General features: G+C 38.3%; 1 protein-coding gene across 1 annotated transcript in view; it reads left to right on the forward strand.

Moving 5' to 3' along the window:
- Positions 1-26,870, forward strand: part of adgrd2 (adhesion G protein-coupled receptor D2) — a 92,225-nt gene that overhangs the window by 47,556 nt on the left and 17,799 nt on the right. Inside the window, exons 18-20 of the mRNA XM_041788251.1 lie at positions 10,018-10,151; positions 13,880-13,995; positions 25,420-25,540. Of these exons, the coding sequence (XP_041644185.1) occupies positions 10,018-10,151; positions 13,880-13,995; positions 25,420-25,540 (371 nt within the window). The remainder of the gene's footprint in view (positions 1-10,017; positions 10,152-13,879; positions 13,996-25,419; positions 25,541-26,870) is intronic.

Raw genomic sequence — 26,870 nt, forward strand, 5'->3', positions numbered from 1 at the left:
CAATTAGCTTCACAATTAGCATTTGTTGCTTCAACATGAAGTGACAAAGCATATAACTCAACGTAACATCATGGATTAGCAACCTGCGTTAGCGGTTAGCACCCCGCGTTAGCAGTTAGCATTTCTGCTCAAGAAGAATTAGTGCTAGAATTAGAGCGCATAGTGCTAACGAATAGTGTTAACAGTCTCTGAAGCATGACAAAGTGCACCAAACACAAAGAAATACTGGAGAACAGATCTTTTAACCTTGCTTCATTTTTGAAACAATAGTTTTCAACTTAACAGCCCACATTGTCTGTTTTCCTTAAGCTAGTACACTAAAGGCCAACAAAGTTTTGAACTCACCGGGGATTCATTAAGATGTTAATAACTCCGCAGAAGTATTTCCCTGTGGCTCACAGTTGGTGTTCAGCTAAAAGAATACATTTATGAACACTTCTACCTCTGATGTGACCAGATTATTCAGGTTTTACAGCTTTTTATCACATTTTTAAAGCAGAATTTTCAGACTGCTTTAAGTGTGTCGATCTGCTGATCGTCTCATGGTCTGAGGTGCACTAACTGGTGAAAACAGGAAGTGGTGTCTTGAAGATAGTGACACTTTGCTTGGCTTATACTGTGTCTGTGGCTCTCTAGTGGAGATAACGAGCATTTACTAATCTAATCAACAAATGAGGGTTTAATACAGGGATTTAGTAGCCCTGTTTTGTAAACTGGTCACAATTCCTGTTTTCCCTAGTGTGGTCCTTGAGGTAAAAATCCCATGAGCTTTCTCCATTTGATTATTCGCTTTATTGTCAGAAATATTAGACCAAAGGCATTTGCACACTGGTCAGTTTTTTTCATCTGAATTTTTCGCATGTTATTAAATAAAACCGAGCTTATATTGTTCTAATCATGTTTGCTCTCTGACACTGAAATTTTCGTCTGTCATTTTTTTTTTCAGAACAGGTTTGATTTTATGCAAAATTTCAATCAGTCCAAATCATTTAAATGGGTGATTGATGATTCAAAACAGTGCCCACTGCTCCATTTGCTCAGCCCCGCCCGGCCCATCCTCTCCCTCTCTTCTTTTCTCGCACTTTAGTGATGGGCTGTTCCTGAACGAGTTGGTTCAAAGAGCCAGCTCTTCTATTTGAATGAGCAGAGCCGGATCCTGTTTGAGAGCCATTATATATCATTATAACGATTACTTTTACTATTTATTTGTATGTTGTTTGTGTGTTATGTGACTGATTATCAGGAATGATCTGTTCTACATACACTTTAACAAGCACATCTCACATTAGGGACACAAGCTTGATGGTATAACATTATGTTTTATATCACTGCATCTGTGAACGATGACTGTGCACTGTTGATGACAAAAATCCATACTGCCATAATATGAAGCAATCTATCCTAAAACTTTACTACAATATTATCATTTCAAATTTAAACACTACAGTGAAGATAGGAAAAACTACCACTAACAACGAATAAAGTGAACCACAATGGATTGTGGGATATGTAGTTCCTTTGTTGTCATAAAGAAATGTGTACACAATTTTCTCAGTTTTCAATGCTGTTTTTGTGCCAGATCAAATGTTTTGTCATCTCGAGTCTTCAGGTAGCTGGTTAGCTTGGTGCTTGTGTTAAAAGTGTTGTAATAAGAATTTTGCTAAATGTGCATAGAGGGTTTAAATGGTGAGTTTTACTCTAGAGCAGTGATACTCAACGTGTGGCTCTGGAGCCTCATGTGGCTCTTTTATGATTATTTGTATCTTTTTTATGTCTTAATTTTAAACATTATTCCCAAAAAAAACTTAAAAGAGGAAAACCTGTTTGCCTTTTTCACCATTTTTTGCCACTTTTCATCCCGTTAAAGCTACCTTTTGACATAAAATACAAATTTTTTGCAACTTTTTTGCCCATTTTTGCCACGTTTTTTGCAACCTTTTTACCCATTTTTTGCAACTATTTTTTCAATTTTTGCCACTTTCATCCCATTTTCACCCATTTAAGCTACATTTTGTCATTAAATATCACTTTTTTCCCTACTTTTTGTCCATTTTTGACTTTTTTTGTAACTTTTTACTCATTTTTTGAACCTTTATCCCATTTTTGCCCTTATCCACCTTTTTTCTCCCCATTTTCACCCATTTAAGCTACCTTTTTTCATTAAATACCACTTTTTTAAAATAGTTTTTGCCCTTTTTAGCTACTTCTTTTTGCCACTTTTATCCCATTTTTTCCCTTTTTCACCATTTTCCCCCCATTTAAGCTACTTTTTGACATAAAATACATTTTTTTCCCTACTTTTTTGCCTTTTTTTTGCAACTTTTTACTCATTTTTGGAACTTTATCCCATTTTTTGCCCATTTTCCACCATTTTTTCTCCCCATTTTCACCCATTTGAGCTTCCTTTTGTCAAAAATATCACTTTTCATACTGTTTGACCTTTTAAGCCACTTCTTTTTGCCACTTTTATCCCATTTTTTGCCCTTTTTCACCCTTTCCCCCCATTTGAGCTACCTTTTGCCACTAAATACCACTTGTTTCCTGTTTTTTGCCCATTTTTGCCACTTTTTACTCTTTTTTTGCCTTGTTTCTGCCACTTTTGGACCTTTTCTTGCCATTTATAAATCTTTTTTTTTGTCACTGCTCACCCATTTTTTGCTACTTTCTGACTCTTTCCACTTTTTCTTCTCCATTTTTGCCCCTTTTCACCCATTTTGTTGCTTTTTGACCATTTTTGCCACCTTTAACTTGTTGTTATTGCTACTTCAAGCTGTTTTTGCCACTTTTCACCACTTAGATTGTGGCTCTTAGAAAGGTTTTTTTTTTTTTTTTTTTTTAAATTGGTTCTTAGGTTGAGCAGGGTTGAGTAACACTGCTCTAGAACCAGAGTCTCTGAAAAAGTGGATGAGCACCGTTAGGCTCTGTTAAACTTCTGCCCCAGCCATTCAGAAGAAAATAATAAACATCAACAAACCACAAACTCGCCGCTTCTGCCTCATTCTCCTCAAATCGCACTGACTGGTCTGGTTAGTTTGAAACATTTCAGCCTGAATCTTTGCAAGATGGGTCTGTCTGCTGACAGAAATGGAATCTGGCCAATCTTTCAGCTTAGCAAGGTTAAGACTGTGAGTCTTACACTGTCAGAGTAAACACCCCTGAATGTATAGACTGTCTGTATTTATTATCCACAAACATGCTGCAAAATTTTGCATCAAAATATAAAGTTTTATGATTGTTTTAGAATCAAACATTTATTTACAGTTAATGCATTTTTACTGGTAAATGTAATAACCAAGAAGTAATATTTGCACCACATTTGAGGTGGGCAGAATTTAAAAAAGCACAAAGAAAAATTCACTCTGAGACAAAAGTTGTGTTTTTTTTAACCTTTTGTGTAAGTAGCTTTAATTGCTTGAATGATACTGCTATGATCCAACAAAGTGTTCACATTTACAGTTTTTTCACTTGTACATGCTCTGAGAGATTGCTGGTTGAGGAATTTGCTTTAGCCTGGTTCAGCAGCTGTTAGGAAAGAGATGTTTTTCTGCCTTTTTTTTCTCAGAGTGATGTCAGGGAGACAGAGTTCATGTGGGGACACACAGGGAGGCAGCCTCACCTGGCTGCAGAGACTCAATAATAACTCTGTTTGTTCTCCTAGGCTTCTAACAATGAGCAGAGGTTATCTAAATGTTATTATTGTTTCATTTACATAATGAAGAATGTACTATTTACAAAGAACTGCACAGTTCAGCCCTGGTTTGCACACCCAGTAAATGCAATACTCATGAACCCGCAACCCCCAAAATAAAGGTACCAGAGACCGGGGACCACTGTACCTGAAGGTGGTTTAACAGCCATGCACAATTAAGAATAGCCATGTGCAGACAAGGCCGCCCATAAGGGGGGATAAATGGGAGAGCCCAGTCAAACTGGGGGCCCATGGAGGTCAGCCAACTCTTGGTCCATTGTAAAGTTAAGCTGTGGTATTTATATTTCATATTTAACCTGAATAATAACCACACTTATCGAAGAGCCAAAAATATATATTTTTAATCATTTATGCAGTAAAAAGCCTTCTTACAAATGTAAAACCCTTTTGTTAAAAAAAAAAAAAAAAGAATTGAAATGGTTTAAAAATTGCTACAATGGGTTAATAATGGCAAAAATGGTGGAAAAGGTGATGAAGCAGGATTTTAAAAGTAGCAGAAATGGGTTACAAGTGGCAACAGTGGGTTAAAGTGGCAAAAATGGGCATAAATAGTGGTAAATGGGAGTTAAAATGTGGCTGGAATGGGTTTAAATGGGCAAAAATGCGTGGAAATTTGGTGAAATGGGTTGAAGCATTGATATCAACTGGCAAGAAAGGGTTAACTGAGAAAGAAAAAATAGGCAGACATTGTCAGAAATTGGTTAAACTACCAAAATTGGGTATATTAAATGGTAAAATGTGGTTAAAATGGGAGAAATTGAATGTAAAAAGTGGTAAAAAGGGGTTAATAGCGGCAATAATGGTCAACAGAGGCAACATTAATCTAAGGGGCAAGAATTGGTTTAGAAGTGGCAAAAAGAGGCAGAAAAAAAGTGGTGTAAAGAGTTTAAAACTGACAAAAATAGGTTTTAAATGGCAAAAATGTGTTAAAATTGGTGGGAAAAAAATATGAAAATGGGTAAAAAAAAAAGTGACAAAATTGGTCTAAAGTGGCAACAGTGTAATTTAAAAGTTTTTTTTAGGGGGCATCTGGAGACCCCCTCTCAGTGTCTTGCGACCCCAATGGGGGTCCTGACCCCAAGGTTGAGAACCTCTGTCCTAGTACAATGTTTGTTAGTTCTAAAGCTTCAGAGTCTTTATCAGCCAATAACTAATCATCATTGCTATAGCCTGAACAGAATCCATGCCTGTTCACATGCTGCAGACAATTATTTGACTTGAAAGTACTGTCTTCTTAATAAAAAATTAAACTACCAATGATGATAGCTCGACTAAGGGGCTGAAAACCTTTTCTGTGCCAAATAAGGGACACAGTCGTGTTGGTGATATGTATGAACAGGGATGTAATGCGTCACATATGTCATAGTTGGTTCTTTAGTTTTGGGGTCATAAAAACTGTATTTGCATGTTAATGAACCCCTTTGTTCCTGTAAAATTCCCATAAACTGAAAAAACCCACTGACCTCTGTCTGCGAATAATTTTAGATATATTTATACGTTTAAAAAGAGTTGAAACTACCTCCCAGAATGTCCTATTCTGTCATTTTAAATGAAACTATCATGTTGAAACCCTCTCACTGGCCTCTGACAGTCCCTGGACTCCACTTTGAGAATCTTTTTAATAAACCTTAAAATAAATGATTAGATAAACCACCACAGCTCAAAGCCTTTCAATTAAATTGACAAAAGAGAGTCATGACTCACCAACCTCACAGCTGTCCGGTGAAATGTCTTGCTGCTCTTCACAGCTTCATGCTGTTTTTGGTGCTTTTCTACATGGCCAGACACATTTAACACATATTAGAAGTTTAATTTGAACCTGCAGCCAGTGTGGTAGAGGGAACTTAAATGATGCTTTACCTGCTGCAGTTTTGCCGTTTTCTGTTGTTGATGTGACAAAAATATTCTGATATTGCTTGCACCTTTTGCAAGCACGGCCTTCTTTTGAATCTCATTTGCACCATGCTGGGTTTGGTCATGCTCACCTTTAAATCTCCTGTTAGCGCTGAGTTCCAAAAGCTTTTGTCCTTTACTTGATCTATCTATTATCCCTCCTCTTTCCATATTAGTGCACAACCCTAAAAAGAAAATCATAAATGACACTTGTATCTGCAGGATTTGTGGGTTTTGCAGCTGTAAATGATGCGCTAAGAGGCTATGATTGGATGACAGATGTGACTACATCATCAGTTTTATTTTAGCCCCCATAGTGTTAAATTTAACTTTTCTAAGTTTATATAAGTCTCACGGGTTAAAATAACACTTTGGAAAGCGTTCATATTTTAACACTGTTATTTTTTAAACATTAAAGTCTACTTTTAACACAGTATTGTGTTATTTCCTTCCACTTACAGTGTTAACTTTTGGTATTTACTACTTAAATTGTTGATATGAAAATATGCACTTTTCATACTTAATAAAAAAATTTCCACTTCATATTGAATACCTAATACAGTCAGGTGTTTTATGTCAAACATGCAAAGAGACAGACACAGAGCTACAATATAACAATCTTTATTTATAGAGCACTTTTCAAAACAGAGTACAAAGTGCTTCACAAGAAAAAGTAATTACAATGCAAATAAAATACCAGAAATCTGGCAGTGAAAAAAGAACAAGACATGTCAAACTCAAATAAAATCAGGAAAATACAAGCAGCTAACATTCAACAAAAATCAGGAAAGGCTCTTCAATAAAAGTTTGTCTTAAGAAGAGATTTAAAAGAAGTCACTCACTCAGCCAATCGGATTTCTTCAGGCAGGGAGTTCCAGAGCCTCGGGCCCTGACTGAAAAGCCCTGTCCCCTTTAGATTTCAGCCGGGCCCCTAGGACAACAAAAAGACCCCTGCCTGAGGATCTCAGGGTACGTGCTGGCTCATGAGGGGTTAAAAGATCTAAAATGTAGGTAGGAGCCAGGCGATTAAGAGATTTAAAAGTTATCAGTAAAATCTTACAATCAGTTCTGAAACATACTGGGAGCCAGTGTAGAGAAGATAAAATTGGAGTGATGTACTCAGATCTGCCAGTATTAGTTAATATTAGTTAGAATATGCGCTATGTTGCAAGTCAGCGCTCCAGCCTTTCACACAAACTGTCCTCCACTACAACCAGGAAGTGACTAACGTAGGGGACGACTTCACTCATGGTGCAGAAGTGTTTAGCATCATAAACAATAATCCACCAGAAACAAAAGCAAAGGAAACCTAGCAGTGATCACTGTACAGCACACATCTTAACACACCCAAACACATCTGAACACTCTGCCCTGGGGCATGATGGGAAAACTCCATCCATCAGATTTGAAATGGTGGCGGGCAGGGCTTAGACCAGTTGACTCTACAGAGTTGAATTAACACTGGATGGATTAACACTGTCAAATAACTTCATCACTGAAGGCCATTTAACTCTGAACAGAGTTGAAATCACACTTTGGGAGTTAAAATCAACTCTGAAATGTTTAAAGAGCCTGTAAAGTGAAATCCAAAGTTTTTGTCTTAACACTCTAGATATGCTGGAATATGGTTGCTGTAAACATGTGAAAACACTGAGATCTATGTGTGACTGAATTCTGGATTTAGACTGTTGGAAAATTTTTCACCTCTTTCCTGGCTGGGTTTAAAGTGGGCGGGGCCAATATGTGGGCTCATGATGTCATGAGCCCACAGGAGGGAATGAACGGGGTGTTGTTAGCTGATGTCACTGCCTTTATTGAAAGTTAACAGTCAGGTAAATGCTGTTTTTCTGTTCATTGTGAGGTAAATTTGCTAAATCTATCAGCCAAAGTGGTTTATGGATCATTTAAAACAGTGGTTTTCAAAGTGTGTGGCGGGCCTCCCCTGGGGGGCGCCACAGAGCTTCAGGGGAGGCGTGGAACCATAAAACAGAAAAAAGGTGATTTGCTTTGCTAACCTCTGCTGTGCATGGAGCTAAATGGATAGACTTATAGTCACTTATAGAGCAGTGTTACTCAACCATAGAGCCAAATTATTGAAAATACCTTTGCAAGAGCCACAATCTAAGAGGTAAAAAGAGGCAAAAACAGCTTGAAGTAGCAATAAAAATAGGTTAAAGGTGGCAACATAAGTCAAAAAGCAGCAAAAAATGGGTGAAAATAGGGAGAAAAAGTGGAAAAATGGTCAGAAAGTAGCAAAAACTTGTGAGAAGTGACTTAAATGGGCAAAAAAGCAGTCAAGAGTGACAAAAATGGGCAAAAAAAAGAGGAAACAAGTGGTATGTAATGGCAAAGCGCAGTTAAAATGGGCAAAATGTGGCAAAAGATTGTGAAAAAGGGCAAAAATGGCAAAAGGAAGAGGAATAAATTGGGAAAAAAGGGGATAAAAGTGGTATTCAATGATAAAAGGTTACTTAAATGGACAAAACATGGCAAAAAATGGGATAAAAGTGGCAAAACTTGGGAAAAAGTGACAAAAAGACACCACAAAAAAATAGAAAAAAAGGATAATTAATGATAAAAGGTAGTTCAAATGGGCAAAAAGGTTAAAAATGGCAAAAATGGGAAAAAGTGGAAAAAATGGGGAAAAAGAAGCACAAGGAAGTTGTAAAATGGCCCAAAAAATATGAAAAAGGGGTATTTAATGGCATTATAACTGAATAACAGGGAAAGGCAGATGTTTAAGGACATTTGCAAACCAAAATATCCAAAATATATTAATGTTAAAAATGTTTAAAGATTAGACATAAATGTTTGAAATGTTGTTGTTTTTTTTTTTTTCAAATTTGAATCCTTATTGTGGGTGGGGATCCACCGGATGGATCAGTTCTTCTTAGGGGAGGCCCACTCTCACACACTTTGAAAACCCCTGCTTTAAAGCATCCTAACAGAGATTTGAGCCAGAAAACAGACTTTGGTTCTTCCTTGGACCAGAGCCAGGCAGCTGCACTTGGATTATAAGGTTAACTTTCAGATTTTATTGTTTTCTTTGAATCTGAGATGATCATATTTCTCCTGAGTGGGCGTGACTTCAGCTCATTCAACAGACACGCCCACACCAGCCCAGAGAAGATTTTACTGCCTCATTTTTCATGAGTTTTAAGCTTAATTTCATAAACTTAGAGATGGTTTAATTGACTGAAATTTGATTTAGGGGTTCATGACACAGTGACTTGTCATACAACAAACCTAAATACAGATTTATTTTCACTTTACAGGGTCTTTAACTCTGAAAACTTGTTTTGTTTTTTTTGTTTTGTTTTGTTTTGTTTTTTGCTGTGTAGATCAGTGAATGATGGGCAACTGGTTTTGTCAGATGATGTAATCTAGGTTCAGTACAGTGCTGTCTTGTGTTTATAGAGAAGTAATGTCAATATACAGGACAAGAGACATCTTGCTCGGGACAAACAAATTAAGATTGAAATACAGTACGTCCCGGCTAATACCAGACACTTGGCAACTCTAAGTCAAAGAAGACCTCCAGAGTTAGATTCTGGTTCCTCTGATGAAGCCAGCAGACTTTCTTTTCTTTGTGGAGTAAACTTCTGCAATGTAAAAATATTTGGAGTTCCGTTTGAGGCTCATGATAATAGCAGAATATAAGTTTTATTGCAGCTCCAGTCTGACTCACTTCAGCGGTATGCAAGGTATAATATAACAGAATTTATCTGCAAGTACCAGGATTTAAGTTTGTCAAAGTAACAACATAATGGAGAGTTGTTGAAGTAAGGTACAAGCTATGTCAAGTTTGAACAGATATAATGGCTTTCACAGTCAGGCAGACCCTAGCTGAAATGTTTGATAATGTCTGACTGATTGGTTTGACTCCTTATTCTCAGTGCACTCTGTGCCTTGGTTTGTGCCCAGATTGTGCACCATCTTGCTAAAAAATTTTTCATAGGACACACTGAAAATCACCGTTCAGTCATGCTGACTGACATGCAAATTAAAATTCTATCAGTGGGTGTTTGCACAAACATTTTGTGCATGGATTATGTGATGTGATATTGTTTTTAATGCAGCCTTAACCCAGTTGTCTCCTTCACTAAACATCCAGCATCTGTTCTGTTCATGTTTTAAACCCATCTGTGATCGTGTGTTATGACGCACAGTGGGCTGAGAACAGAATGTGAATAATGGCCATCACTCTCAGGTGTTCCTCTCAGCTCACCGTGCTGATGGGCTGCATGTTCCTCTGTCAGACTAAATAGAAGAGAGATGCTAACAGACTAAATAGACTGTACTGTGCAGGCTGCAGCCATTGTTCTATAAATACATCTCTAATTTAACACACTTCTTCTTCCTTTGTTGTCACAGTGCTACCATTCCATGTTTTCTTTTTTCATTCTTGTTTTCAGGACTACCTGTTCTAATAGTTGGAGTAACACTGGCGGTATCAGTGGACAAGTACAAGGCAGACGGTCACTGCTGGCTCAATGTGAAGACTGACACCATCTGGGCCTTCGTGGGTCCCGTTATATTTGTGTTGGCGGTACGTGATCTCTTCTCTCTGTGTGCTCAGCTGCTTATGATACATTAGGCTGCATGTGAGCAAACTTCTTTTTGGACTAACTGAATTAATCTTAAGAAATGTGTGAGCACAAAAAGAAAAAACTTACTTCCTGAAGAAAACAATTGAAGTATCCCCTAAAGCAGGGATGTCAAACTCAGTCACAGCAGGGGCCGAATCCTGAGTTTGGGTCTAACCTGAGAGCTTAACTGGGTCGAAATTTCCCATAAATTGTCAACCTCATCTTCCCCGCTAGAGGATTATAGGGGGGGAAAAACGCAAGATTGATGATAGACGGTTTAAAAAAAAAAAAAAAAAAAAATCAAAATTAAAATCATGATTTTTAGCAGTTAAAGTAATAATTAAAATTCAAAATCATGAGTTTCAAAGGTCAAAATATGAGATAAAATTCACAATTATGAGTTTAAATGTCAAAATATGGTATAAAATTATAAAATCATGTGTTTAAGAGGTCAAAATATGGGATAACATTTTTAAAAAATCATGAGTTAAAAGGTAAATATTTAAGATAAAATTAAAAGAAAAAACATTATTTTAAAGGTCAAAATATGGGATAAAAATGTAAAAATTTGTATCAAAAAGGTCAGTATTTGGGATTAAAAGTTATAACTAGGAGTTGAAAAGGTCAAGATATGAGAATAAAATAAAAAAGTTTGAAAGGTGAAATATAAGATCAAATTCAAAATCAATAGTTTTTAATGTCATATATGAGATAAAATTAAAAAATACTAATTTACAGGTCCAAAGGTGAGATAAAAATGTATGATTTTAAACCGAAAAGGTTTCTATTAAGAATTAAAATTCAAAGTTAGGAGTTAAAAATGTCAAAATGACAGATAAAATTGTAATTGATTAGTTTGAAATGTCAAAATGTGACTTAGAAATTAAAATGGTGAATCTAAATGGTCAAAATGTTAGCTAACAGTCAAAACCATAACTTTAAGTCACAACTGTGAGATGCAAATGACAAAATACAAAATTAAAACACAAATTTCTTTCCCTACATTCTTGACTTTTTATCTGATCATTCTAACTCTTTACTCTTTAATTTTTATGACTTAGCAAGGATATTTTCAATCATCAAGGTTAAGTTTACATTGTTATACTGGAAGAAATTTGCAGACCTCATACTGGGCCAGGTGGGCCAGTTATAATAAAAATATGATATGATCTGGTGGGTATAACTGTACCACAGGTCGGACTTGGCCCCCCAGCCTTGAGTTTGACACCCCTGCCCTAAAGCACTGATCATAAACTGGAGGTCCAGGGGTGGCCCAGCTTGATTGAATTCTGAAAATGTGCTGGGGAAAAAAATATATTGCTGCATTTAGGGTAAAACAAGTGAGACTGAAACTATTTATTTTTAAAGATTGGACTGGGGTTTGATCAGTTTTTAAAAAATCCGACTTTTATTAACCACTATTAGCAAACAAGATGCATGACACACACTCATAGGTGTGTTCTTGATTGAAGCAGCAGATTTCTGCACGAATAACAAAATTCAGGGGGATGAAAGTTTATTTTTCACTGCCTGAGAATCAAAACAAAAGACTTGTTTCCTTCATGTGTTTCTCACCAATCACGATGCAGCATTTTCACATAAAACTACATGGCAGTCCCAGAAATATGTGCCTTTAATATCTCAATAGGCCCCTTGTGGTGGGGTTCAGTAAAGGTAGTAGGGACTGAATTCACTGCTAAATGCTAAATGTAAGGTACCTTTCAAAGAAAATGAAATTATTTTGACAGAAGTGTTTCTAATATTTAGGTCATTTAGCGGTCCGGCCCCCACAGTATCTACACAGATATAATCTGGCCCTTGAAAATGTAGTTGATGACCCCTGCCCTAAAGGTCAGGACCAACAGCAGTATTGGATCATGTACTATGAGGGCCATGCAAGCTAAAAACTTGAAGGGATGTATGAGGGTTCTTACAACAGGAAAAAAAAGACACCAGTCATTCTTTGTTCCAGTTGTAAAGCAGAGCATTAGGGTTAGTAGCAGATCATGTCCCATCCATCAGTTAGTCGCTTCTTTGTTAGTTTGTGAGGGCTATTGACAATAATCTGATGTTAGCTTGTAGGCTGCATGATTCTAAATAGTAATTGTGCTTTGATTATAAAAATAACATTGTTATAGTCAGGTGTATGAGTGTCTCTGAGTCAGTTTCTAATTCAGTACAACATGATAAATAACTCATAAGGCTGGAAAGCTTGATAAGTTTACATTTAAGATCATTTAGAACAGATGTTCTCAAACTTTGCAGCCTGCGACGCCCAAAATAAAGTTGCCAGAGACTGGCGGCCCCCACTGTACCTGATTTTGGTTGTAGTCAAACACAGCCTTGCACATTCAAGAATAGTCGTGTGCAGACTTAACTATTTTTGCTTTTTTTTTTTTAAACATAACTTTGATTAGAGTGTAAATCTCATAAAATCACAATGTTTTTATTTTACATTTAACTGATTTTATGCATGTTTTATAAAAATGTGGTTATTTTTGGAATGCATCTGGTCACTGTATGTCTGCAGAGTGCATCATGATGACCATGATGAAGGGCACAAGCAGAGAGTTTTCTAAACCTAACCACCGCTGGAGCTTTCTGTTTCACAGTCACAGATATGGGGGCTTTGATGGCGGGAACCAAAGCTGACATGTGCTGCAGTAGTCACACAGCAAACACATATCCAGTCTGAAACAGACAAAGTAAAGTCACAAAGAGAAGCCACACACCAGTCATCTTTAACCACGGGACATGTATGATGGGAAACTGTAACCTTGGACTGCCGGTCTTTACAGCATTATCACCACAGAATACACTGACGTCATTGGAGTATAATTCATACAGCTATTTAACAGCTACAGAGACAGGCATTATAGTTGTTTTGTTTGGATAGCATTTTTTTTGTGTTATTTTTAGCTCAACTGCTATCACCTTTGAGCTGTTCTACCGTGACGTCCTAACATGAACCCAAAGGGAAATCTCATGTTTTTCACCACAGAAGAAAACTGCTACATAGTCAAACTTTTAATAAAATAAGTTTCAGAAAGTTCAAAAAGGTCACCTTAAAAATATTCTTAAGATCAAGAAATGTACTCAGATTTTTCCAGGCTTCAAAGAGAGACAAAAAGTATTAAGACAGTGAGACGGTGTTATTTTTCGTGGATTTAAATCAACATATCCAAACTTTATTCATATAGAAGCTTCAGATAAACATAAGACAAAAGAGCTTCAGTTACATAAATTACAAAAACACAGGAAGACAATGAGAGCGACCTTGAAGGAAACAATTCTACAAGGCTTAAGGCTTTAGCAACATTTTTATTTGTAGTTTTTAAATATATAAATGAAAATCTATAGAAATTGAAATCTTATGAAATGAATTACAGGGGTCACTAAAGGTCATTTCATACATCAATAATTAAAAATGACCAGAAAATAAAGAACTACCTCACACTGAACTCTAAATTTCTGTTTTATATTTTCCCTTTTTCCAGCCAGGAGGTTTAAAAAGTGAATGAATTAACATAAGCAGAATACTTTCCACTGTGAAGTCATTTTTTGTTCCGTCTGAGGAGGAGGGGAAACCTTTCCTCCTCTACATGTGGGCTTAAGGCCAAGTGGGTGTGCAGAGGTACGTCTCGTGTTTGCTGGAGGCCATGTTGACGGTATTGTCCTCTGCCTGCAGGTCAATGCGGTTGTGCTGTGTCGGGTTGTCATGGTGACGGTTTCCAGCGCTCGCCGCCGTACTAAGATGCTCAGTCCAAGCTCGGCATCAAAGATGCAGACCTTTGACCTCACCTGGTGAGATTCAGTGGCTTCTCTAGCTCTCTTTCTATTCTTCTGTTTCCTGAGAGCTCTCTCTTCTGTGCTCTTTCTCTCTCTTCCGTGCATGCACTATCTCTCTCTCTCTCACACAAATATCCTGTTTGGGCGAGCAAGCCTCAGTCAATAGAGACAGTGTGAGAGATTGTGAGTTTAGACTTGGGAGTCTGCTGTGGGAGCTGTGAGGGCTTATCAGCTCAGCACCTGGTCCCAACACAGCAGTATATCTCTGCTCACATGTGCACATCTCTGCAACATAATGTTCATCTTTAAATCTGCCGTTACAGTTAGCTGTGTTTACCTACGCACTCCACGCCCTGATTGTCGTGTCAAACATGAAATTTAAGAATAAAGGTTGAACTTTAACTGTAAAATTCTAAGATTAACTAAAAGACCATGGCTGTTTTTATTACAATTTCTCTTTGCAAGTGCCAGATCATATATCAGTATTATTTAGCTGTATATTTAATGCATAACACAACTATGATTTGAAACTTGTCACTCAATATTCAGTGGTTAGGCTGCAAAAGCTGATGTGCACGAGGAGGGTTTGTTTTATATGCATAATGATCCTAAATTAATAGAGTGCAGAATTACATAATCAACATCACCTGCATGAAAACTGTTAAAAAATGACAGGAGAGGTTCATATTTAAGGTTAGACGTTTTCCTTTCTGATACATTATTGGGAGGGATGCTCTCTTTCTCTGCCTCTGTCTGATCAGCTGTGGATTACACAGGTGACTTATGCAACCTTCATATGAAATGGAAATTAAGGGAGATATTTCACTAGTTTATCAGTCATGGACAGCTGTGTACAAATCTAAACTAGTCAAGCAATCGGAGAGCGCAGATCTCCGCCATTAGCCCTCTCTCTCAATAGTGAAGAATCCTTTAAAAAAATCCTGGATCCATCCCCATGTGCCCCCCACCACGGCATTCGCCGATTACTCCCTCCCCGGTAGGGTGAGGCAAAGCATTGGCTTCGCTACGGGTGGACTGTCATGGCAGAAGCATTGCCTGCTGGTCCCAACAGATGCACTGACAGTCTCACCCATGGTCTCACTGGATGACTGAAAGTCATGACAGAGGGTGAATATTCCTCTATTCCTCCCAGCATTGTGAGTATTCTCGCTACAATTCGCTGTCTTTCTCTCTGTTATGCTCTGACTCGTCTCCTCGACCAGGCGTACGTCTTTCAAACTCTATAAACTCCAAAACTTTGAACAGAAACAAACCCAAAAATGCTGCTGGGATTGAAGTTACTCATGTCCGCCATCTCCTGGTGTAACGTGGTAATAGCGCAGACCTCCACCATTAGTCCTATCTCCCAATAGTACAAAATCCTTAAAAAAAATTCTGAATCCAGACACTGTTCCGGATCACTCCCCAAATCCAGTCAGTTCTTCCTTATGCCATTTCTGACATTTCCTGAAAATTTCATGAAAATTTGTCCTAAACTTTTTGAGTTATGTTGCTAACAAACTAACAAACCAACAAACCCACCCGATCACATAACCTCCTTGGTGGAGGTAAAAATGTTAAAATATATATAAAGAGAGGGAAAAAACACTAAAGAACATGTTGTTTGTTGGACACTCTGGTAAACAGTCTGTATAGGACACATGAAGCAAACGTCACCTGCAGAATGCAATGTTCACAACATTGTACTAATTCACAAATTCACACACACTTCACAAAAACACTGTAAATATATCTCAGGTTCCTCCCATTTCTACCACTTAACTGGAGTCCACCTGTGGTAAATTAAATTGATTAGATATGAAAGTGGTTTGAGGTTTTTGCGAAGAGTTTGCAAAAAGTCCACATGAAAACCAAGTGACATGTTTTCACAAGAGAAAAGTGTTTGGAAGTGGATTCTATAATCTCCCAGAAAGAGGAAGCCTGATCAAACTTATTTTAAGTGTAAGTGAACCCCCAGCTCAAAGCTAACTCCGCCCACCTCAGGATTTCAAAAAATGCTCAGAAAGTGGGCAGTTTGGTACTGAGAGAGGGACCGGGTTTTCCAGATGAAGCAGGAGTGACAGTGACGTCCCCTTGCCAGAAAGTGACACAGAGTCCTGCAGCACTGCTGCCACAGAGCGATCTTTTGGGGTGGAGGATTTTTCCCCTCCAGAGTCCCCTGAAGCAGGCTGTGGAGTGGTGGCAGGCCGTGGTGGTCCTAAGCACTTTCCGTTTGGGCCTTTTTTTCCGGCACCGGCGTTATTAAAGCCGGAGCTCTCAAAGCTGAGCCAGTGACTGGTTTTTCTCACAGAATTAGCTGGACCCCTGAAAAACCCAGAGGATGGGCCCTCCCGGGTTGAGATTTATTGATGATGTCAGTGCATGTGTGTTGGAACAGTAGCATTGGTGTTAGCGTGCTGGCTAATAGTTCCCTCATTTTGGAGCTGAAAAGTGTGACAAGCCTTTTTGCGGTTCAGATGTTGAAATTATTTATTTGTGCTACTTTTCTGTCCCTTTTTCCCACTTTATTTGTCATCTGTGGCCCATTTTCACCTTTTTGCCACTTTTAACCCATATGTCTTGTTTTTTGTTTGTTTTTTGTTTTACCCTAATCTGTCACTTTTAACCTAATTTGCTCACATATGATGCAAAATACACTTTTTCAGGATTTTCTGACAAAAAAACTTGCCCCTGGCCAGTCCACAATCCCCCCAAGAATCACTAATAATTCACAAGTAAGGAAATACTTCATTTTGACACATCAGCATCAAATTACTATCAGAATCAGGACAATACTGAGGACAATACTCCGTCGTAGCTGCGGCAGACTGTCTTTCTTGTAATATTTTATTCTTGTAATATTACAACTTTTTTCTCGCAATATTACAACCTTATTCTCATGATATCAAAAAAATATATATTCTTTAATTTTTTTTTTTTTTCCTTTCGTGTGGCCCTAATAGTCTGCTATATTTCTGGGAGCTTATAGAAACTAATGTTGAATACTGCTGGTGATTACAGGGTAGTGTTGGGTAGAATAGCCACCCAAGAATGACTCAGTTTAACTCTGAAAGCCCCAGTTTCATGCTGCTTCAACTTTTATTAACAACAGAATTCCTCCACAAAAAGTCTCAACTCTGAAGAGATCAATTCAGAAATGTTTTCAGACTCTTTCAATAGCATTCTGGATCATTTATCAAAGCTAGCACCCTCAGGGGAAAAATGTTGGCCCTTATGTAATCTACTGAGGAAAAACAAAAACTCTTTTTCTCTTATTCACTGTTTTCAAACCTTGATCTTTTGGAGGAGTTGTTCTGAAACAGGAGGAACAAAAGCAAGCTGAGATTGCCTGAGAAGGTGGTTTGGGCTCACATCCATTTGAAACCTGGAGGGATTTAATTGCAGTGAGAATTAAATTGACCCAGCAACTGCAACAAAGTAGTGGTTGAGTCATCACATCCCAGTAGTTATAGTGATACTAAGAAGTTTTGATGAAAGAAATATTTACTATTAACCCTAACAAGTCCACCTTCCCAGACTGGTTTATGTGTTCACCTGGGGGTCAACACAGACCCCAACAGTATTCAAGGTACTTTGTATCGATACCTGCCATGTGATGAGACAGACCCACATTTAAACATGTTTACACAGCAGTGGCGACTACAGCTGACAAAACACAAATTAAACCATGATTTCTCAGAGAATGATTCTGACAGCCTCTGACATATCTCCTGTATTATCTTGTTTAATAAGATCATGGAAAAGTGCTTTAAAGAGGGCTTGCTTTGATTAGGATCATGGAGCAGGTGTATCCCTCAACCAAATACGTTTCCTTGTGAGCGTGTCTTAAAAAACGTCCAGTTCTGGCTCTGTTTATTTGTCTTACAAGCTCGTTGCAAATGGAAAACATTTTACTAGAAATCCAGGGTAAAGCAAATGCAACAGAAGTCCTGAATGGTGACCCAGAGCAACCGTTTGGGATTTTATGGAAAATGTGTACATATTTGTGATTATTCGTGGCACCAATTTGGAACCAGTAGGCAAATACACACAGACGAAAAGACATGCCCCCCCCCCAGTATGTATTATTTGCTGATAATTTAAAATATATGCATTTGTTGATTTGAATATTTCTTCTAACAAAGTCAATGTTAATTTCTCACTTGCCCCTTTTTCAAAATGTATTTATGTGTTTTCTTGACATTAACTTATTTAAATTATCTCAAAGATGGCTAAAATGCTCGCTGAACAGAAAACCCATCAAATGCCAAAGAAAAAGACTATTGAACTGATGACGACGGCGCATGCGCACTGCTGCTCCATCATCATAGTAAGAAGCAGGATTTAGTGTGGACTTAATACCATAATTTTACGAAAATCTACACATAACTTGCACAAAGCTGCTGCAAGAGGCTGCAGACCTACCCAACACATTGTTTTGAGCAGTGGCTCTGCACTGAGGGAAGTTGTTTGGAAGAAAAGGTTGGCAAAAACAAAAAAAAATCTTCAGTAAAATAAAATAACGCTGCCGTGTCCGACAGTAAGAGTAGGGAATCTTGGCCCGCCCCAGGATATAGGCCATGTTGGAACGGTCTTTGACTTAGGCAGTGAATCTTAAGGCTGGCTCACACTACATGAAGTCAGCCAGATTTAAGCCTGACTGCGACGTTGCAGCTTGTCGTCCAAACCTGGGGCCCGATTTTGACGATGCGTCCAAGACTCCTTACGATTCCTCACTACCATGATTCAACAAGACCAGAATTCAGAATTTTTTGTACATCGTCGTCTAGTTTGACACCGTGACCTGACATTAACGACGTGAATCCTGACGTATAACAACAGGAGAACATTATCTTTGCATCATTATTTACAAGATTTACAGTTTTTATCCCCTTTTATTCCCTAAAACTAATGTGTACATTTTATTTTATTTACGTTGTCACATGCATACCTTAAGTTTTATCTGAAGGAGAGCCAGTCCGTATTGTCCCCTTTTGACACATCCATACTTATTATCCATAATCCAAACCATAATTGTTTCTTTATTTCCTTTTTTTTAAGAAAAGACTGCTACAAGCACACAGAGCGCTTCTGTTGTAGAGTGATTGACACTCTTTGGCCCGCCCCGCAACAACCTGTGAACTCGCACTCAGTCGCGGAGACAGTGGTGATGTCAGCATACACTGAGCGGTCCAGACCACTTTTGTAATGTGGACAGGTTGTCGGCCAAGACAGGACAAGATTTTGGTTGCATAGTCTGACATGGTGCCATCGTGAATAACCAAAAAAATCGTTTAGACTGAGCCGGCCTTTACCTACATCTGAGATGGCTGTAGTTACAGCAGATGCTGAAAAAATATTCATGAATAAATCTTCTTTATTTCTCATTTAATATCAAAACTATCCATTCAGATATGTTTTCACTGAAAACTAAACAAAGAAATGTTCCTGACAACTCCTTTTGTTTGTTTTTGAGAGCTGATGTGAAGAACTTAAGGGAAATTTGGTGAAAGTCAGCAGCTAACATGGGCACATGTTAAACCACAACACCGTCAGAGATTAAAAAGCCCCTCTTGGTTATACTCTGATTCACAAATTTAAAACTTCTGTATTTTTGAGAAGTTTCAAATGTTTGACAAATATGCTTATCTACCTATATAGATGAGATATATGATTTCCTTGCTGCCTCAAGTCAACCCGCCACTCACTTGGCAATCCCACAATGCAAAGTGTGACCAGCATGCATTGCCTTGGTCATCTGTCACTGGTCATCTAAATTTCTTTTTTAAGTAGTTAAGACACAAGTTCTTAAATAGCACTGTGTGGTACCAGAGAGGGTAACCTAGCCATCATATGGAAGTTATTCCACATTATAGCTGCATTCATTTTACCCTCTACCTTTACAAGCCTTTAAGAGCTGGCTGCTGAGAAGCATCCCCACAGCATGACGCTGCCACTACTGTGCCTCACAGTGGGGATGATGTGTTTGTGGTGATGAACAGTGTTTGGCATCTTTTGACAATGAAGTCTCCCACGTAGCTTTTGGTGAACTCTAGTCTAGATTTAATCTGAGTTTTCTTCAACAGTGGCTTTCTCTTTGCCACTCTCCCATAAAGCTTTGACTGGTGAAGTAACAGACCAACAGTTGTTGTCTGCAAAGTCTCTGCCTTCTCAGCTGCTGAAAGTTGGAGCTCCTTCAGAGTAGTCATTGGTGTCTTGGGGGCCCCTCTCTCTAGTCTCCTTCTTGCACGGTCACTCAGTTTGTGAGGATGGTCTGATCTAGGCAGATTTACACATGTGACATAATCCTTCCATTTCTCAGTGATGGATTTAACTGAACTCTGGGGGATGTTCAGAGCCTTGGAAATGTTTCAGTATCAATCATTTGAATTATTCTTTTCAATAACCTTTTCTGAGTTGGTTGGGGTGTTCTTTTGTTTTCATGGTGTAATGGTAGCCAAAAATACTGATTAACCAGTGAATGCACCTTCCAGACACAGGTGTCTGCACCACCGCTAGCAGCAATTGGCTTGACCTCTGTTGGATTAGGTCAGCCACTTTATAGGGGAGTGAATATTTATGCAGTCACTTATTTTACAATACTTATTTTTATTTAATTGACATTACTTTGAAGAAATCTGTTTTTACTTTGACATTAAAGAGTGTTTTTGTGTCAAAAGAGCCTCATTGAATTGAGCATGATTGATTTAACCCTTTACCTACTGAGTCTAAAGATGGTGATTTGGACATATTTTGTTATTATGGCTGTAAAATAGTCAGGGAATGCCCTAAGTCTGAGAGCTTTGAGCTTTGAAAACAAAACACCACTCTCGCTCGCTCTCCTTTTAATCTCTTCCTTCACTCTCCTTTCTCACTCATCTTCTGCTAAAGCTGCGGTTTTGGTGGTGCTGTTAGACGTTACCGTAATATATATACCACACATCATATATTGCTGGAAAGCACAGATTCTCATCTCTCTGTCAGCGTTGGAATTTTTTAGATTGAGCAAACTTTCGAGGAGTTACAGTGTTGAGAGTCCGTGTAGTGGTCTCGTGATACTTCTGGTGTTTTGCTATGAATGCCCAAATCATATGGTTGCGAGTACCGTAATGAGCCATATATGTCCACATGCCCACAATTCTCAGCTTTCCAACACCGTTGAAATTTTTCTGATCAGACAAACTTTGACAGAGTTACAGTAATAATATTCCGGACATATAAAACACAGTGCAGGCGCTGGGTCAGTAGGTAAAGGGTTAAAAAATCAATACAAGGTTTAAGCATCCAAGATGGTGAATAGTTTTTATAGGTCCTGTATGGCATCTAGTGGCTTCAACACTGAAGCAGTTGCATGCCATAAGGACAGCCCTGCTTTCATTATGAACACAAACAGACTCAAGAGAAACAATGCAACAATGAAAAATTAAATCACCTGATTTAGAAAAAAATCAAACAAGCTATAGGTGTGAAAGCACCCTAAAATTTACAATAACACCTTTTTTACAAAAATAATATTACAGTGTCTTACATTGCCCCATCAATTCTAATGTAAAAAGGGATGTTTGATGCACATATAGGGATGTTATGAAGGTTCACAAACAGCTGGAATTGTTGAATTGGCTGATTGTATTAAGCTGAGGCTTTATCAGTGGGAGTTTTTACAGGAGGATTGTTTGTAGGACTGATTTAGAATAAACTGCAGAGTCTGTTCATGATAGTAAAGCTTCATATCGCCCAGCACAGGTGTGGCTTTCTGCTGTGTCCAACAATGAAGCTCCTCAGCTCAGAGGAGTTAGATATCTCAGGTCTTAAACATGTCAGAAACATTCATTGTTGGTTTTGGTCATAATGAAACTAGATTTACAAAGAATATCATCAGACTAATCTTGTTCCCATTCCTGTTAAAACCACAGATGGATTCACTGTCTCCTACATACAACATGATTGCTAGTCAGAGGTTGAGCAGCATACATATTTTTCTTTGTATCAAGAGTGTTCATGTTGCCATGGCTACCAGATGGCAGTTCTAACGTTCCTAGAAATTCTGCCATGCTATAATTTAGTATGCACGTAACATACCAGCAGCATATTATGGCTGCTAAATCCAGGAATGCTGAAGAACTCCAAACAGGTGCAGGAGACGCTGGCCTCCCAGTGTAATCTCATTCTCAGGCTTCAAATTAGGCCAGTAGTCATGATGCTTGATTTATGTATTTGAAGGATATAAAACAAATAAAATCATTTTTAAAAAATTGATCCAGTTTGCTGAAAATCAAACACTGATCAGAAACAATGCGGGATGCAGAAGCATACTAATGAAGTCATGAAAATGAGTATATCACCAAGAACATACAAATGAAGAGGCATTTTGATGCTTTGACCTTTGATACTTTTTTCTGCAGTACAATTAAAATACTGTGTTCTCATGGGTCTCTTTAAACCTACAAAATGATTATTTTTTAAATTAAAATGTCCATTTTAAGCGCTGTGGCACTGTGACATCACTCTACCAGTGTGGACCAAAACATGGTGGTGTCCTTGTGAATTTATGAACTCAAATTACTCAAAATGCAGATATCTAGTGAGTTGTTCAGTTCAAAATGCATATGAGAGATACAAATATTCATCCAACAAGATGAATTTGTCTTTTAACAAAGCATTTCACTGTTTGGCTGCACAGAAACAGCCACCAATAGTAGTAAGACAAGTGACTTTTTGCGTTCTTGTCCTTTTTTTTAGTACATTTTGATGATCCACATTCTCATGTTATCGTCAAAAAAGAATGATTTTAGTTTACAATACAGCCCCTAAGCGACTACTCAGAACTGTAAGAAATATTTAAATTAAATAATGCATTCAGACCCCTTACATTTTATTCAACTTTCTAATGTTGTTGCCCGATGCTAGAGTTGAAAAAAATATTTTTGACAAAGTGAAATCAGAATTTTAGATTTTTTTTTTCATATTGCTGAAAAAGAAAAAACTGAAATATCACACTGACATAAGTATTCGGACCCTTTTCAAAAACACTTGGAAATTTTCTCAGGTTCCTCTTATTTATCTGGATCTTTAATGAGATGTTTTTACACCTTGACTGGAGTCCATCCATACATTTTCTATACCACCTATCCCATTGGGGGTCGCGGGTTGGCTAGAGCCTATCCTAGCTGTCATTGGGCGAGAGGCAAGGTACACTCTGGAATGGTCACCAGTCAATCACAGGGCTGACATATAGAGACAGACAACCAGGCACGCTCACATTCACATCTACAGCCAATTTAGAATCACCAGTTGACCTAATAAGCATCTTTTTAGTGGTGGGAGGAAGCCGGAGTACCCGGAGAGAACCCACACATGCACGGGAAGAACAAGCAAACTCTGCACAGAAAGGCCCTGACCGGGAAGCAAACCAGGGACCTTCTTGCTGTGCAGCCATGCAGCCCCTGATTCGAGTCAACCTGTGGTAAATTGAAGTGATTGGGCATGATTTAGAAGGCCTCACAGCTGACAATGATATCAGAGCAAAAACCAAGCCATGAGGTCAAAGGATCTGTCTGCAGAGCTCAAAGCTCAAAGAGTAGAGAATCACTCTACAACAGAAGCGCTCTATGTGCTTGTAGCGGTCTTTTGCTTAAAAAAAAGGAAATTAAGAAACAATTATGGATTGGATTATGGATAATAAGTATGGATGTATCAAAAGGAGGACAATATGGGCTGGCTCTCCTTCAGATAGAACTTAAGATATGCATGTGCTAACGTAAATAAAATAAAATGTGCAGGTAGTTTTAGGGAATAAAAGGGGATAAAAGCTGTAAATCTTGTAAATGATGGTGCAAAGATAATGAGCAAATGTTTTTAGATGTCAGGATTCACGTCGTTAATGTCAGGTCACGGTGTCAAACTAGACGACGATGTACGAAAAATTCTGACATGCTACACTTGTTGAATTGTGGTAATGAGGAATCATAAGGAGTCCCGGGCGCGTCGTTAATTATGTCACACTACAAGACGGTTTGTCATTCCCGACTCTCAAAATTGGGCCCGAGTTTTGATGACGAGCTGCGACGTAGCAGTCGGGCTTAAATCTGGCTGAATTCGTGTAGTCTGAGCCGGCCTTTAGTAAGAGAGGTGACCGAGAACTTGATGGCCACTCTGACTGAGCTATGCAGCCCTCCACTGATCTGGGCTTTATGGCAGGATGGATAGACGGAAATCTCTCCTCGGTGCTTGGAGTTTGCAAAAAACTTTGAATAAAAGCTTTCATTGCAAAGGGTCTGAATACTTGTGTATATCAATAAAAGTATGATATATTAGCCTGTCTCCAGATGATTTAGGGTGGACCAGTAAGACAAGTAGGTGGGCCCATAAACCCTGTTGCTATGCCTGCTTGTTATGAATATTAAAATTAAGGATATCTGTGCTTTTTAAACAGATAGAAATGTCTGCGGTCATGTAAGAACTCCACCTGAACAATGACAAAGGTGTTGTCATTTTTTTCAATTAATCAACATTTCTGTGCAAAAATTAAGTATACTGTACTACTAAGTAGCTGAATCACGGTGACTGTGCATGCACGATTTTAAAAGCCATCTCAGTGTTCCTGTCTCAATCTTGTACTTAAAATAACTTGAACAAGATTTAGTTTCAGCATATCCAGGGTCGTTTTTCTGTCAGAATTTTGAACACTAATGTGCCTTTACAGAGGCACAGGTCAGTGCTCTAGAATTAGAAGGCATTACTAATAAACCTCAGAGACTTGGATCCCTTTTCATAATCAGCTAAAGTGTCCTTCAACTCAGTCTGCAGTCGACTTTATTTTCACACATTTGTGTTAAACTGATGGTATTGCAAGAAATCCATTTCCCCTGCTGGCTGTCTCTCTTCATTCCCTCACAAACACGCTAAAGTCTGTGCCAGCTCTAGAGGGCTATGAGAATTCAGGAGATTAGAGGGAAATCGACATTCAAATATAAAAGGGAAGAGAGGGAAGTGGGTGCTGTCTTTGTCCTTGCAGACACAGCGCAGTCTTAAAACTCAATCTTTCTACCCAGGTGCAGCAGCCTGACAACAATGGGGTTTTGAACAAAGGCAACCTTTTACGCCTTGCCCCATGAAATGGTTATTGGCCGTATAAGCACAGTATCATTGAAAGGATGATTGCAAGGAGCAGAATGACAACTGTGGTAGGCGGTAAAATCTATAGCTGCGCAGGGATGTTGGATGAAGATTCAAGGAGGACATATTTGAAGAAAATGTCATCAAAATACCTTGAAAACTCCTCTCTTCTGGCTTCTATTGTGGATCTATACCTGTGTTTTCAAAGCCGTTCACAGAGTACTGGGGGATCACAGTGAAAAGTTTAGTTACATAGATCTTCTAGTCTTTAGTCCTATTCATATTTATTTTGCTGTATCACTTACTCATATTTGTGTGGTACAGGGCCGTGACCCGCCCGGTTCTCATCCTGCTGCCTGTGCTGGGTCTGACCTGGCTGTGTGGAGTCCTCGTCCATCTGTCTGTAGTAGTGGCCTACGTCTTCATCGCTCTCAATGCATTCCAGGTAAACAGACACATTTTATTCATCTTTACTTTAGGTTTTTTATTCATGAACCCAAACTTACGGTCATAAAGTTCAGTCATAAAGGCAGTTGATTCTGAACTGGACAACATTTCTTTAGTTAAAGAGGAGCAGAGAACAGCACTGAGAGCTCTCTTTGATAGGAAAAAGGTGTTTTTGTTCTTACTATCAAATCCAGAATATAATGCCAGCCTTACACTAGACCAGGGGTTCTCAACCTTTTCAGCCTGAGACCCCCAAAATAAAGGTGCCAGAGACCGGGGACCCTGACTGTGCCTGAAGATGTTTGAACACAGCCATGCACATTCTAGAATAGTCATGTTCAAACAAGGTTGCTCATAAGAGGGGGAAAAAGGGGAGAGCTTTCTGGGGCCCATATAAACTGGGGGACCAGGGAGGTCAGCAAAATCATGGTCCATTGTAGAATAAAGCTGATATATCCATATTTTTAACCGGAATATAACCACTCTTACCAAATAAACCATTTTTAGTTATATTGTGCCATAGTAAGTAGCCTTATTCAAAATTTAAATCCCCTAGCTTAAAAACAGAATTAAAATAGGTTAAAAGTGTCAAAAATAGGTGGGGAAGTTGATCAAATGGGATTTTGAATCCAGTAAAATTGAGTTAGGAGCGGTGAAAATTAAAGAAAGTGGCAAAAATAAGCACAAAATGGCAAAAATGGGTTAAAGAGGCAAAAACAGGCATAAGAATTAGTAGGGGGGGTTAAAAGTGGCAAAAATGGGTTAACTGAGGCAGAAACAGTAGGCAGCAATGGGTTAAACTGCCAAAAAATGGGATAATAAAAGTGAAATGTGGTTCAAATTGGTTAAAATGGGCACAAATGGGCAAAAAGGTGGTAAAAAGTGGCTAATTGAGGCAATAATGGGTCAACAGAGGCAACAATATGCAGAAAGTGGCAACATTTGGTTTAAAAGTGGCAAAAAATAGGCAGAAAGAAAGGGTTTAAAATGGACAAAAATGGGTTTTAATTGGCAAAAATGTGTTAAAATTGGTGGGAGAAAATGATAAAAACAGATGTGAATTTGGCAAAATTGATGTCAAGTAGCAAATGTGTAATCTTAAAAATACTATGGGTTTGTTTTTTAGGCATCTGGAGACCTCCTCTCCTCAAGGTTGAGAATCACTGCACTAGAGGACTTAAAAGACTTTAAAAAGACTGACACCTGACACCCTCTGACATCTGAAGACAACTTGTCAGTGTGTGAATGTGAATATTTTAGCATTAAAAATATCATTTGGTTTAAAGAGCTTCTACATATTGGTGTATTAACCATTGCAGAAACCTAAA

Source organism: Cheilinus undulatus, linkage group 5, assembly GCF_018320785.1.
Source record: "Cheilinus undulatus linkage group 5, ASM1832078v1, whole genome shotgun sequence".
Taxonomy (NCBI): Eukaryota; Metazoa; Chordata; class Actinopteri; order Labriformes; family Labridae; genus Cheilinus; species Cheilinus undulatus.